At 39.5% G+C, this 15,046-nt stretch overlaps 1 protein-coding gene across 2 annotated transcripts in view; it reads left to right on the forward strand.

Moving 5' to 3' along the window:
- The window catches only part of SLC35F2 (solute carrier family 35 member F2), a 55,550-nt gene that overhangs the window by 29,308 nt on the left and 11,196 nt on the right, over window positions 1-15,046 (forward strand). The window contains exons 1-3 of one of the 2 annotated variants that reach the window (XM_063444912.1): window positions 2,577-2,800; window positions 10,735-10,910; window positions 13,216-13,343. In XM_063444912.1, coding sequence (XP_063300982.1) covers window positions 2,637-2,800; window positions 10,735-10,910; window positions 13,216-13,343 — 468 coding nt within the window. In that variant the 5' untranslated portion in view covers window positions 2,577-2,636. Of the gene's footprint in view, window positions 1-2,576; window positions 2,801-10,734; window positions 10,911-13,215; window positions 13,344-15,046 lie in introns of those variants that run through there. The other variant, XM_063444913.1, reaches the window with a different exon arrangement.

The raw sequence follows: 15,046 nt of genomic DNA on the forward strand, positions 1-15,046 counted from the left end.
CTTGACTCCATCCTCAACCCGAAAAGGCCCCACAAGCTCATCTTTGATGATACCAGCCCAAACCAGTACTCCACCTCCACCTTGCTGGCGTCTGAGTCGGACTGGAGCTCTCTGCCCTTTACCAATCCATCCATCTGGCCCATCAAGACTCACTTTCATTTCATCAGTCCATAAAACCTTAGAAAAATCAGTCTTGAGATATTTCTTGGCCCAGTCTTGTGTGTCTTGTTCAGTGGTGGTCGTCTTTCAGCCTTTCTTACCTTGGCCATGTCTCTGAGTATTGCACACCTTGTGCTTTTGGGCACTCCAGTGATGTTGCAGCTCTGAAATATGGCCAAACTGGTGGCAAGTGGCATCTTGGCAGCTGCACGCTTGACTTTTCTCAGTTCATGGGCAGTTATTTTGCGCCTTGGTTTCTCCACACGCTTCTTGCGACCCTGTTGACTATTTTGAATGAAACGCTTGATTGTTCGATGATCACGCTTCAGAAGCTTTGCAATTTTAAGAGTGCTGCATCCCTCTGCAAGATATCTCACTATTTTTGACTTTTCTGAGCCTGTCAAGTCCTTCTTTTGACCCATTTTGCCAAAGGAAAGGAAGTTGCCTAATAATTATGCACACCTGATATACCTGGTGTTGATGTCATTAGACTACACCCCTTCTCATTACAGAGATGCACATCACCTAATGTGCTTAATTGGTAGTAGGCTTTCGAGCCTATACAGCTTGGAGTAAGACAACATGCATAAAGAGGATGATGTGGTCAAAATACTCATTTGCCTAATAATTCTGCACTCCCTGTACAGATCACAGTATTATACTGTGATCTAATTTTTTTTAACCCCTGACGATTAACTTTTATTTATTTTTTAGCTGAGCAACCAATGAAGTATTATACAGTGGTAGTACACATAAGATTTGCAAAATATACTGTGCAAACTCACTTTGTGTGTCAAAAAGGCAGAAAAAAACGCTTATTACCACTACACCTGGTACAAGCTAGCGGAAAAACGATCCCACGCTAAGGTTCAAAATATGCCTTTTGAAATACCCTGGGGTGTCTACTTTAAGAAATGGTAGGCCTTTGTGGGGTAGTTTGAATTTAAAACCTGCGAAGATGCTTGGAAATTGCATATAGGCCCAGCGACAAAATTCAAAGTTCGGTAAAAACTGATATGGCTTGGTCTCCTATATGGCACTGTAGCTTCACGAAGTAGTGCCAAAGACATTCATTGTGGGTGTCTTTTTACTCAGAAGACTTAGCTGAGCATAATTTTGGGGTTTTGAACTTAGTGGCACATATGAAATATACAAAATGCCCAGCAAAAATGCAATCCGTTTGTAAAAAAATGCCCAAAATTATTTTTTACCACATACTTTGGCATATATTGGTGAAAAAATGGGGGCATGCTAAGGCACAATATGCACCTTATAAGATACCCTGGAGTGTCTACTTTTTCAAATGGTAGGCCTTTGTGGGGTTTTTTTTTGAACAGTCAAACTACTATAATACCCCAAATGGAAGCATAGGCTCGGCACTGTAGCTTCATGAAATAGTGCCAAAGACATCGAATGGGGGTGTCATTTTACTTAGCAAATGTAGCTGAACACAAAATGAAACTTTGTATAGGAATAGCACACACCAACTTTACAAAATACACATGAGACGTTTTTTGTTATAAGTTTGCGTGCCAAAAACAAAACAAAAAACCCACAATTTTACTCCAATATTTAGCAGAGGTTGGCGGTAAAATGGCTACGTAGAAAGTGTCAAAACAACCTTAGGTAAATAGCCTGTGGTGTCTAGTTTATATAAATATATACTTTTGTGTGGCAATTTTGTTTTCTTTTATGGCTATTAAGCTTACAAGACAAACATACCAAATTCTAAAATCGCTCCACATTAAAAGTTTATTTTACTCCTTGTGCTTTGTGACCTGTAACTACCAAAAAAAACTTAAAATCACAGAAACATTATATATTCTGTAAATCAGAACTAAATGAATCTATTTTTAATTACTTTCCTTAACCTGCACTAATTGTGCACACATTATTATTGCAAAAACTGTACAAAAAATTTTTTTTTTTTCATTTTTCTGTATTTTGTTTATAATAAATAAGCATTTATATATATAAAAACTGTATATAATATGCGTTGGTGCAATAAATTATTAAAATGCAAATTGCAGTTGAACGCAAACAGCAAAAAATGCCGTTGTCATTAAGTGAAAGACAAACTTCTGAAGCTCTGTCCTTAAGGGGTTAACTCTAAAAAAATAAAAAAACAAACAGGTTTTATTTCCAGTGTGTGACCCTCACCTAACCCTGCTGCTGCCTGACACATTTCCCATAATGCTCAGACTGACACCTAAAGGCTGACTGGGCATCAAAGGAAATGCAGTCCACCAAAGTTCCAGGCTATTGTCCCAGTGCCTGGGTAGAGTTATAAACACTCTCCCCCTATCTGACACTGGAGACCACTCTGGGCGTTTTTGTCTCGTTGTGTTTAGAACTCTCAGCCAAGCTGTAGCCGATGACGTCACGCACAGCCTCTCCGGCCCCGCCCATTCCGGACCTCCAATCTCTGGTTGAGCGGCACACATGGCTGGCTGGGGGAGTGAGCGCTGAGGGGGTCCATGCTGTGCACTGAGAGCCGCACTCTGAGCACTGCATTCATAGCCCTGCGTGCGGGAAGGATGGAGGAGGAAGATGTCCATCAGCCCTCCCTGGGGCGCCCACCTGGCCCCAAGACTGGGGTGTGGGATCTCCTGGCTCGTGTTGGGAAGAAGATCTTCTCTTGGTAAAGCTGTGCCTGGTAGTGAATGGTGGCTCAGAGTTAGTGTGAGTGGCTCAGAGTTAGTGTGAGTGGCTCAGATTGGGTCTATTGGTGCAGCAGGTGTGGGGTCAGGATGGTGAGATTGGTAAAGTGCAGGTATTTAGTGTGAGGGGCTCAGAGTTAGTGTGAGTGGCTCAGATTGGGTCTATTGGTGCAGCAGGTGTAGGGTCAGGATGGTGAGATTGGTAAAGTGCAGGTATTTAGTGTGAAGGGCTCAGAGTTAGTGTGAGTGGCTCAGATTGGGTCTCTTAGTGCAGCAGGTGTGGGGTCAGGGTGGTGAGATTGGTAAAGTGCAGGTATTTAGTGTGAGGGGCTCAGATAGTGTGAGTGGCTCAGATTGGGTTTATTGGTGCAGCAGGTGTAGGGTCAGGATGGTGAGATTGGTAAAGTGCAGGTATTTAGTGTGAGTGGCTCAGATTGGGTCTCTTAGTGCAGCAGGTGTGGGTCAGGATGGTGAGATTGGCAAAGTGCAGGTATTTAGTGTGAGTGGCTCAGATTGGGTCTCTTAGTGCAGCAGGTGTGGGGTCAGGATGGTGAGATTGGCAAAGCGCAGGTATTTAGTGTGAGGGGCTCAGAGTTAGTGTGAGTGGCTCAGGTTGGGTCTCTTGGTGTGGTGGTGTAGGATCGGGATACTGAGAGGGTAAAGTGCAGGTATTTAGTGTGAGGGGCTCAGGTTGGGTCTCTTAGTGCAGCAGCTGTGGAATCAGAATAGTGAGAGGGGTAAAGTTCAGGTATTTAGTGTGAGAGAGAATCTTTTGGATAATGTTGGATAGTTTAATGAGATAGGATTGACAATTAAGGTGGTTTGACGCTAATTTATTGGGTTTTACTTGGGTCATCCATACCCAACACCATAATGTTAGAAATATTAATCAGACTGGGCTTATTGAGAGAGTCTAAACTGTAAAATAGATCAAATTGCCAATGACGTACAAAAATACTATGTGACGATCAAAGAAAACAAGATTATTGAGATATAATGATCTGAGAAAATCTGATCTATAAAAGAATAGCAAACATTTTAATATTTTATAATATTGTATTGTTAATTGTAATGTTGGAAATTACTGCTGACATACTTTACTTTCAGGATAGATTTACAAATAATTCCTGTTGTGGTTCCATTACACTCCCTTAACTGATGTTCAGCTATCATGTTGGCAGAACCTGATATGGGGCATTAAATGAAAATAAATCAAAATCATAATAACTTGTGATTTTCGCATAACTTTTGTTTCAGAAGCCCACTGTCTAATTGCCTTTGTATGCCCACCACCCTACATAGTGGTGGCACAGGCAGAAATATGCCTTTTGTGCTTGGTGTAATGTTTGGTAACTTGTGCAGACTGACTCATACAATCCAGTGGTTGAGCCTGTGCAGCAAAGCTTCAACCAGTATCATCACAAAAAAAAAAAAAAACAAAGCACAGCAATATTATTGTATCAGATATTCTTCCAATTAAAACAATTGGAGATTCGGGATTGGCTGAGAAAGATCAGGCACCTGTGATTAGATATATATCTATCTAATTTTTTTTTACATTTCTTTTTATACTGTCACAGTATATATATATAAAAAAAGAAACAAAACAATTGTATATATTTTTTATAGTGTGTGTGTGTGTGTGTGTAAGTGTGTGTATATATATAAATATATATATACTGTCACAGGAATACAGCAAAAAACTTCAAAATAAATATTAAGCTATAGTGCAATATTACTTAATAATGTTTTGTTTGTCATAGTAAACCTTTTCTAGATGTATTTGAAATAAAAAGAAACCCAATTTTCTTCTGAAACAAACATGTTTATTTTTGTTCTGAATTATTATTATGTGTATGTTTTGTATCTGTCTTCCCTCTCTCTGTGGGAGATTTTGACTTCAGTGTCTACGTTTTCTGTCAAAGAGTCTTTGGCAAGGGTGATCACTTATCTGTCTGATGTGATTACTGTATCACTCTCTCTGTGTGAGGTTTTGATTACTGTAGCTACCCCCTCTCTCTCTCTCTGTGATGTTTTGATTACTGTAGCTACCCTCTCTCTCTCTGTGGGAGGTTTTGATTACTGTATCTACCCTCTCTCTCTCTGTGGGAGGTTTTGATTACTGTATCTACCCTCCCTCTCTCGGTGGGAGGTTTTGATTACTGTATCTACCCTCCCTCTCTCGGTGGGAGGTTTTGATTACTGTATCTACCCTCTCTCCCTGTGGGAGGTTTTGATTACTGTATCTACCCTCTCTCTCTCTGTGGGAGGTTTTGATTACTGTATCTACCCTCTCTCTCTCTGTGGGAGGTTTTGATTACTGTATCTACCCTCCCTCTCTCGGTGGGAGGTTTTGATTACTGTATCTACCCTCTCTCCCGGTGGGAGGTTTTGATTACTGTATCTACCCTCTCTCTCTCTGTGATGTTTGATTACTGTATCTACCCTCTCTCTCTCTGTGATGTTTGATTACTGTATCTACCCCCTCTCTCTGTGTGATGTTTTGATTACTGTATCTACCCTCTCTCTGTGTGATGTTTTGATTACTGTATCTACCCTCTCTCTGTGTGATGTTTTGATTACTGTATCTACCCTCTCTCTGTGTGATGTTTTGATTACTGTATCTACCCTCTCTCTGTGTGATGTTTTGATTACTGTATCTACCCTCTCTCTGTGTGATGTTTTGATTACTGTATCTACCCTCTCTCTGTGTGATGTTTTGATTACTGTATCTACCCTCTCTCTGTGTGATGTTTTGATTACTGTATCTACCCTCTCTGTGTGATGTTTTGATTACTGTATCTACCCTCTCTCTCTGTGTGATGTTTTGATTACTGTATCTACCCTCTCTCTCTGTGTGATGTTTTGATTACTGTATCTACCCTCTCTCTCTGTGTGATGTTTTGATTACTGTATCTACCCTCTCTCTCTGTGTGATGTTTTGATTACTGTATCTACCCTCTCTCTCTGTGTGATGTTTTGATTACTGTATCTACCCTCTCTCTCTGTGTGATGTTTTGATTACTGTATCTACCCCCTCTCTCTGTGGGATGTTTTGATTACTGTATCTACCCCCTCTCTCTGTGGGAGGTTTTGATTACTGTATCTACCCCCTCTCTCTGTGGGAGGTTTTGATTACTGTATCTACCCCCTCTCTCTGTGGGAGGTTTTGATTACTGTATCTACCCCCTCTCTCTGTGGGAGGTTTTGATTACTGTATCTACCCCCTCTCTCTGTGGGAGGTTTTGATTACTGTATCTACCCCCTCTCTCTGTGTGAGGTTTTGATTACTGTATCTACCCCCTCTCTCTGTGTGATGTTTTGATTACTGTATCTACCCCCTCTCTCTGTGTGATGTTTTGATTACTGTATCTACCCCCTCTCTCTGTGTGATGTTTTGATTACTGTATCTACCCCCTCTCTCTGTGTGATGTTTTGATTACTGTATCTACCCCCTCTCTCTGTGTGATGTTTTGATTACTGTATCTACCCCCTCTCTCTGTGTGATGTTTTGATTACTGTATCTACCCTCTCTCTCTCTCTCTCTCTCTGTGGGAGGTTTTGATTACTGTATCTACCCCCTCTCTCTGTGTGATGTTTTGATTACTGTATCTACCCCCTCTCTCTGTGTGATGTTTTGATTACTGTATCTACCCCCTCTCTCTGTGGGAGGTTTTGATTACTGTATCTACCCTCTCTCTCTCTCTCTCTCTCTCTCTCTCTCTCTCTCTCTCTCTCTGTGGGAGGTTTTGAATACTGTATCTACTCTCTCTCTCTCTCTCTCTCTCTCTCTCTCTGTGGGAGGTTTTGATTACTGTATCTACCCTCTCTCTCTCTCTCTATGTGGGAGGTTTTGATTACTGTATCTACCCTCTCTCTCTCTCTCTGTGGGAGGTTTTGATTACTGTATCTACCCTCTCTCTCTCTCTGTGGGAGGTTTTGATTACTGTATCTACCCTCTCTCTCTCTCTGTGGGAGGTTTTGATTACTGTATCTACCCTCTCTCTCTCTCTCTCTCTCTGTGGGAGGTTTTGATTACTGTATCTACCCTCTCTCTCTCTCTCTCTCTCTCTGTGGGAGGTTTTGATTACTGTATCTACCCTCTCTCTCATTGTGGGAGGTTTTGATTACTGTATCTACCCTCTCTCTCTCTGTGGGAGGTTTTGATTGCACGGTCGACCCTCTCTGTAAAAGAGTCTTTGGTAAGGGTGGTCACTCAATGTCTGTGGGAGCTTTTGATTACAGTGTCTAGGCTCACTAGGTGGGATATTCTGATTACCCTGCCTATTTTTTAATTACAGTGGCCTCCCTCAATCTGTGGACAGATTTTATTACAGTGTCTCTTTTTTTTCGGTTTCATTTATTTTCTATTAATATTATCATCAACGTACCCACTTTTTTAACAGTATAGGTACGCACACTGTGGGTTTTATTAATGTCTAGCAGGTACCTTGTCACATTCTTTTCGTGCCGGTGTAGTTTCTTTATATATTGCAGATCCTAAGGTTTTATTGCTTCCGCAGTGAGTCTTTTACACACAAGGAATTAGCTCCAAAATTCTAAAAGGTTTTCATCCAATACTGTTGTCCCCCTGTTTTCTATTTCTGGGTTATGGAAAAAGTGTTCAGCAATCTTCTTCATCATTTTTATTTGTGTAAAATGTGAATGAAACTCTTGAATAAAATAATTACATGGCTTCTATTACCTTTTTAACACCATTCATGTTGTTTTTTTTGTTTTTTTTTTGTGTTTGAAGCTGCGTTACGTACAGGGCAATGAGGGAGCCTATTAGAAGACGTAGGGGTTGTATATGCAGCACGTTTTTTTGTAAACTTGCAGTTACAAAACGAAAAAGAAGGAAGTCTGGGACAGGGGTCTCGCCGCAGCATAATTTGTGCTGTGAGGTTTTTCCTATTTCAATTACCCTACGTTAAAGCGGTTTTGCTAAATCTGGTCCTCAAATCAATTTTACACCGATCACTCTTTTGATTTAGCAATTTCACTTATATACTCCATTGAGGCTTTATGAGCAAAGGTCAGGGCGATTACAGAATGCCTCTCCAATTCTGTAATAATAGCTTTCTGAGGAATTTCTGATATCTGTGCCACGTGAGCTATCACAGTATCACTTTATAGTTTGTGGTTTTTAATGTGTTTTGTGAATGTGAGTGAGAAAGCACAGTATAATAAGCTTTCCAGCAACGTCCATTTATATACCCAAATATTTATACAGTACTCCTATTTTACTTTATTGTGCAGATGTGTGGCAGTCTTTTGGACTGTAGGCCCATGAAATGCCTTTTTTATGAGTTGTCAAAAAATATGTATGATCCAGGTACTCCATATATTGTATATTGAGCAGTTTTATTGGAACAAGAAATACAATGTTTCAGCCTGCAAAGAGGCCTGTGTCAAGCTGACATTTGTACAAGTTATGTCTATTTAGATTCAGAGTAACACATAGGTGTGTGTGTGTTTGTTATCAATGTTTAAAGGCGGCAAGGTTTTTTCATTTTTATGGTGTGATTTTCTGAAGTTGCACCTTTTTTTTTTTTTCAGTTCTACACCTTTTGAATATATATTTTTGGCTAGTTACGGTTTATATAAAGCATCACAAGTCAGTATTTTAAGCTATTTTCAGTGTTTACTTTAAGAGAATACCTTCCTTTGAGAACTTGCTTTGTGGTTCTTCAGGTGCCGTTAAATTGCAGACCCAGAGTCCAAAATTGGAAAATGTGATGTATACCTACTAATATGGGCCCTCCGTCAGCCAAAAATATAAACATCATCCTCTTTACACAATGAAGAGAACTGTCCCAATTTGGGATATTTTCTTAATGTGTAAAGAACTGAGGGTGTTCATTAATGACCCGGTAATGCTAAGACATGTCTTTGGTTTGTATTTGTTTTACTCCTCATAAATAAATTTGCTCCAGCAGTTTAACAAAATTGTCACCTGCATTTCTTGCGTATGAGTGGGCATTGATGATAAACTCTCAACTTTTTATTCCAGTTGTGTCTGTAATAATTCCACTATTCTTAGGTTCTCTGCTCCTAGTGCACCATTGGGAACCCAGACAGGCCAGGTGCTGTCCACGTATAATATATTCCTCCTTGCTCCCATTACATATTTTATATTGTGCAATATTCTAATTATAACTATTTATTTTATGGTACGCCCTTGCATTATTTTTAATTCTTATTATAATAGGCAGGATGTACATGTCAAATGCCATGGTTTTGCTGGACTGAAAAAAAAAAACATTCTAAAAGAGAACTCCAAGTGGTATTCATCTTTTATTTAAAAAAAAAAAAAAAAAAGTTTTGTTTTTGATCTAAATTAAAGCTTTTCGAATCTCTTTATATGGGAATTGTACTCTGCATCTGCAGAAGAGAGAGATTTTGCCCATCTTGGCTGACACCTTCATTTACCATTGTGTGTATGTGTGTAGCCGGTAACCCACAGTACAGCTGACATTTAAAGAAAGTCTGGTTTATGGGATGTGCGAGGTGGTTTTGAAACATTCCATGATCAGGTTAGATGTACAAGAGAGCTCCTTGACGCAGGACAGGAAGTTTAATCTCTATTCTATTCCACCTCACCTCTGCTGTGCAGGATGTTTGCATTTTCATTGTGTGTTCTTTTTAGATAGCAATTTTTTTTAACATTTATTATTTTGTTGGTTAATGGAGAGAAATTGCGCTACATAGGTAAGCGCTTGTCTTGTTCATCGGCTAGGTCTTTGCAATTGTTTTATAATCTGTTTTAGTTTCTGACTGTGTATATTCTGTTTGTGTGTGTGTGCGTAGTAAATTTAGAGCAGATTGCAGTTATGATTGACCCAGCTACAGCTAAATTCTACATAGTCAACTGGTAATCAAAACCCAATTTAGTGAACATCCCCACCTGTTTTTGGTTCAGTAAATGTTACCTGCCATCTCTTTACTAACTTAAATTCTCCAGAAAAGACATTTAGCATTAGCTGATGCTAGCACCTTCCCCACTTTGCCTGGACAAATGTAGAACTAATTGAATGTACACTAATGCTGCTGAGTCTAGTAATATCTGATGGGTAACTGTTGACCTTGCATTCCCTAGACCAGGGCTGCCCAAACGCTAGATGCCTAGATGTTATAGAACTATAAATACCATGATGCTTTGCATTCCTGTACAATGGCAAAGCATCATGGGAGCTGGGGGATCTTCCTTTTGGACACCCTTGCTCTAGATATGTGGAAAAGCTGCTGATATTACATAATGACACTAATTACTAATATCCAAACTCCTGATTCTTAACTGATACTTGAAGGGACATACATGCACCACAGCATGTTATGCAGAACTCCCAACATTTTAAATGGACAAAGAGGGACACTTTAATTTTAGGTGTTGGCGGTGCTGTTCTAAGAAATTTTAAGTGACTTACTGATGGCAATTTATGTGAATAAAATGTAACGTAGAACAATAAAAATGTATCTTTTTTTACACCGACTGATTTCTAGTTACATTTATTGTAGTTTTTAGAAACATTACTGTGAGCATTGTTGCTCTGAAACTCTGTTATACACTCGGACACAACAATTTAGAGCTCTTGTAAAATAGTGACAGAGGGATTTGGGCACAAAATGGGAAACGTCCCTCCTTAATAGGCACACCTTATGCTCATTGCACACATTATAGAGCAAAGATGTCCCCTTGCCCTGCTTAGTGCATATTTTATTTTTTATTTTTTTATTATTTAAACATTTCTTGTTTCATAAACAGTTTGGAACAGTTTTACATTATTTTATGAACTGACGTTGTCTGGTAATAGACATATTTTACTTCTTTGATTGCTGTCAGTTTCAGTTGGCCTTGGAAGTATAGTGTATCACTTTGTTTTCTAATAAAGAAACTCCTTCTGATCTCTTCCAGGAGTGTTCTGAAGACCATCGCGATGGGACAGATGGTGTCTCTGTTTATATGTGGCACTGCCGTTACCAGCCAGTTCCTGGCGGAAAGCTACAAAGTAGACACTCCGATGCTACAGAGTTTTATCAACTACTGCCTCCTTTTCCTGGTATACACTGTCTGGCTGGCATTTCGAGCAGGTATGTATGTTATGTAGCTATATATTCATTTTTTTTTTTTTTTTATATCCATCTGGCAGTGTACTCCTCAAGAATCAGTGGCAGGAGTCATACATGGTCTGGCATTGCTCCATCATGCTAGTGTAAACTGTAAGATCTTGTGTTTGAAGGTTGTGTAGAAGCTTCCCGTTTACGTTGAGTCAAGTTTTTGAATGACCGTTAAGTGTTTCGCCATGCAGCCCTATCACATTGTTTTTAACTACCCCGTTAGTAACGTGTGCACTTGTGTGGCACCTTCATTGAGGTGAGGAGAATTCTATGGATTTATGACAGTGTTACCTGACAATCTATTCTGTTTAAAGTACACACTCTTATGGTTTTTTTTTTTTTTTTTCAATGACACATCCACTTCAATACCTGGAAAGACTGAGCAGGTATCTTAAACCTGGAGAAAAAAAAAGGCTTTGTTCTTCCATTTCACTGGCTCCCACACCCTGACATGCTTGTTTAAATATGGCAGCAAAGTCTTGAAACTATTGCGTCTTTTAGAACTAAAACATCATCTGTTTTCAAACCGTGTATTTGGAGGCAGCTTGTGTTTATTTAAACCTTTACATTCAAGCCGTGATGCTCAAACCATTTATCTGCAGTCTGTTGGACGCAAGGTTGGCGCTCAGCTAATTTACGATGTAAGCATCTGATTAATTTAAAAGAAAGGAATGGGTCATTTAAGAGAACAAACAATGTGACCGCATAGGTATGACATCATATGACAAACTAAGCACTAAAGAAGCAGGAAACTAGGCACGTGCTTGAATGAATAGTGTAGGATTATATCGCTTGCAAATTGGCTAGTGAGACATTTGCCACAGTTTGAACACTTGCCAAACGTCAGAGCATCACACCCACGATGTCAAAATGTAATGCTCAACTGTGGCTCACACTGCTCTATGAGCTAATATTTCGTACCTGTAGTTGAACGAGTGCAGCCTTTGTTAGTTAAGCAATCAGATGGTCGTGTCAGTGACTGTGCTGGAGTGATGTCATTCAAAGTGTACGAGACATCTGTGCGTATTGGCTGATGAATGAGTTCGGAATGAGGCAAAAATACATGAGCAAATGATTTGTGATGGAAAATTCATTTCTACAAACAATTCAATAGTTTGATTATTTTGCTTTTATAGATAGATAAAACCACCCATGTGTATGGATGCAAATGATAAATTGTCACTGCATAAAACCATATCAAATTTGCACAATACTGGAGGCATAGAGCTCTCTGATCATTTATCTCGTGGAGGGGGTTGCAAACTGATTCAGCTCTGAGTAATGCAATGACAGAAAACACTTTCTTTACAATTTAAAATGCCTTTGTAGATAGGAACTACACGATTTAATGGCATTCTACAACTGTCCGCTCATGGTATATAGCTCCACACAAGGCAGGGCAGGGTCCCACAGTCCTGCTAATGCCAAGACACACATCTATAAATACAACAAACGCCCCACCTAATAACATGCTTCATGAATTAAGTGAAGGCTTTAGATCCTAACTGTGGAAACCTTTCTTTAAGCAGCTATTTGTTTATCTTTTTATTAAAGTGTTCTGTGGTGAACACCTTCTAAAACCGCAAACATAGAATGTGAAATGTCCTTTATTTTTTTTTTTTTTTCTGGTAATTTTTTTTTTATTTATTTATTTTTTTAACCTGTAATTTCTACCTCTGTGTTTTGAACGGAGTTAAACAGGATACATAATTATATTTTTCAACTGAACACAATCTTTACACTCAAAGCCTGAAAATAAATCCAGACCCCAAGTGCCAGCCTTGACATTGTAGATAAAAATAAAAATGTTGATGCACTCGAAGAACTTTAAATTAAATTGGTATATTTTCAGAGAATGCAGATAACACGATTTAACCTTTTTTGTGCCCATGTGTTTTAACACTTTTTTTTTATGTAATCTTAAGATAAAATGCATTCAGACAATGTGAAGGTCGAGTAATATAGCTTCTAAGTGTGCGCATGCAATCCTTAGCAAACACGATCTTTGGACTAGAGTGATGGTTGGCCAGCCTAAGATGTGACTACAAGATAGTTTACAAAGATATTGTGTGTCAAGGATAGTTAGGCTTATAGCAGATGTTTGATTTTGCAGAGGGGACAATGTCATATGATGCCCAATTAACATATAGGCAAGACAAGCCGAAATATACTTTAACATTTTCGGGTTTAGTCATTTTACCAAAGATAAAAAGGTAAAAGGGCAAATCTATGTAGGAATGAATAAATATCCAATGCTTTAATTTGTCTAACTCGACAGGAGAGAATGGACTTCTGCAGATAGTAAGAAAGAAGTGGTGGAAGTACCTATTTTTAGCGATAGTGGACGTCGAAGCAAACTACTCCATAGTCAAGGCTTACCAATTTACCACGATCACCAGTGTCCAGGTCAGTGCCTCTTGTGGTCTTTTCTCAGTGGATGAAATTAACTTTTCCTTTATTGAATTTTATTTTGATAAAACATTAAGGACTTGATCTCTTTATTGGCTATTTAAAGTGACAGATTGATAACTAGACTGTTCATGCCAGTTTAATGCAGCACCGCTATTTGTAGTTTTACAAGGACCCCACCAAAGATACCTGTCTGCTTACATGGTGGTGAACGGGCATTGGGTTGTTGAAGCGAAAGAGAGAGGTTTACCATATGCATATCTCTCTGTTTAGCCATCATTCTGAGCCTGTAACTTTTTTTTTTTTCACCCCTTCTCCCACCATGGTCATTCTCCATTGTCAATTGTTAAAATTTTTCCTATCAGAATTTCTGATTTATAGTCCGTTTAACAAATCGCAAAATAGAAGTTAAAAATAAAAAAATAAAAAAATAAATAAATAAATAAATAAAAAAAAAATAAACTTTAAAGATAAAAGTTAAATATATTTCATAACTTTTTCTTTTAAAATGAACACAGTCAATAAATTCCATATGTACAAAAAATAAACCTCAATCTCTTCAAGAATTCCCCCCCCCCCCCCCCCTATTTTCTATATGTAAAATGTGATACAGAGATTGGGTGCTGACAGAAAGTAGGTTTAAATGGATGGGATTGGATGCTAGACTGGAAAACGTCTACAGGAACACTCAATGGACCCTAACTAGAACAGGACAGAGGTGGCAATTGGGAGAGCATCCTGAGATGCACTAAGTGATTCCTATTTGATGGTTGTCTTTGTGTCTGAAGGAATAATTGAGGGGGGTTGACGTTAAGGTCCTATTAATATTAGACTTGAGCATTTGCATAAAACTTGGTAACTAGCCGTACTTTTTAAAAAATTTTTTTTTTGTTAACTTGCTAAACCGTTAATATCTTCATGATTGAAAACTACATTGAACTGCTGAACTTAATATCCTAGGCTGTTGCTGAGCAGAGCTTAATGTGATATGCACAGCTATCCCATTGGAAACTGTAGGATAATATGATTCCTGCTTCATGTAGTGGCTACAGATTTGCAGAAAATAATAATTCAGAGAGATGAATATTTCATATATCTGACATTCACCCTAGAGCAGTGATGGCGAACCTTTTTGAGCCCGAGTGCCCAAACCGCAATACATGCCAACTTTTTTTTCCCCTTAAAGTGCGTGTGTGTGTGTGTGTGTGTGGGGGGGGGGGGGGGGTGCGTGCGTGTGTGTGTGTGGGGGGGGGGTGCGTGCGTGTGTGTGTGTGGGGGGGGGTGCGTGTGTGTGTGTGTATGAGGGGTGCTGTGTGTGTATGAGGGGTGCTGTGTGTGTATGAGGGGTGCTGTGTGTGTGTATGAGGGGTGCTGTGTGTGTGTGTATGAGGGGTGCTGTGTGTGTGTGTATGAGGGGTGCTGTGTGTGTGTATGAGGGGTGCTGTGTGTGTGTATGAGGGGTGCTGTGTGTGTGTATGAGGGGTGCTGTGTGTGTGTATGAGGGGTGCTGTGTGTGTGTATGAGGGGTGCTGTGTGTGTGTATGAGGGGTGCTGTGTGTGTGTATGAGGGGTGCTGTGTGTGTGTATGAGGGGTGCTGTGTGTGTGTATGAGGGGTGCTGTGTGTGTGTATGAGGGGTGCTGTGTGTGTGTATGAGGGGTGCTGTGTGTGTGTGTGTGTATGAGGGGTGCTGTGTGTGTG

This window comes from Pelobates fuscus, chromosome 1 (genome assembly GCF_036172605.1).
Source record: "Pelobates fuscus isolate aPelFus1 chromosome 1, aPelFus1.pri, whole genome shotgun sequence".
Lineage (NCBI taxonomy): Eukaryota > Metazoa > Chordata > Amphibia > Anura > Pelobatidae > Pelobates > Pelobates fuscus.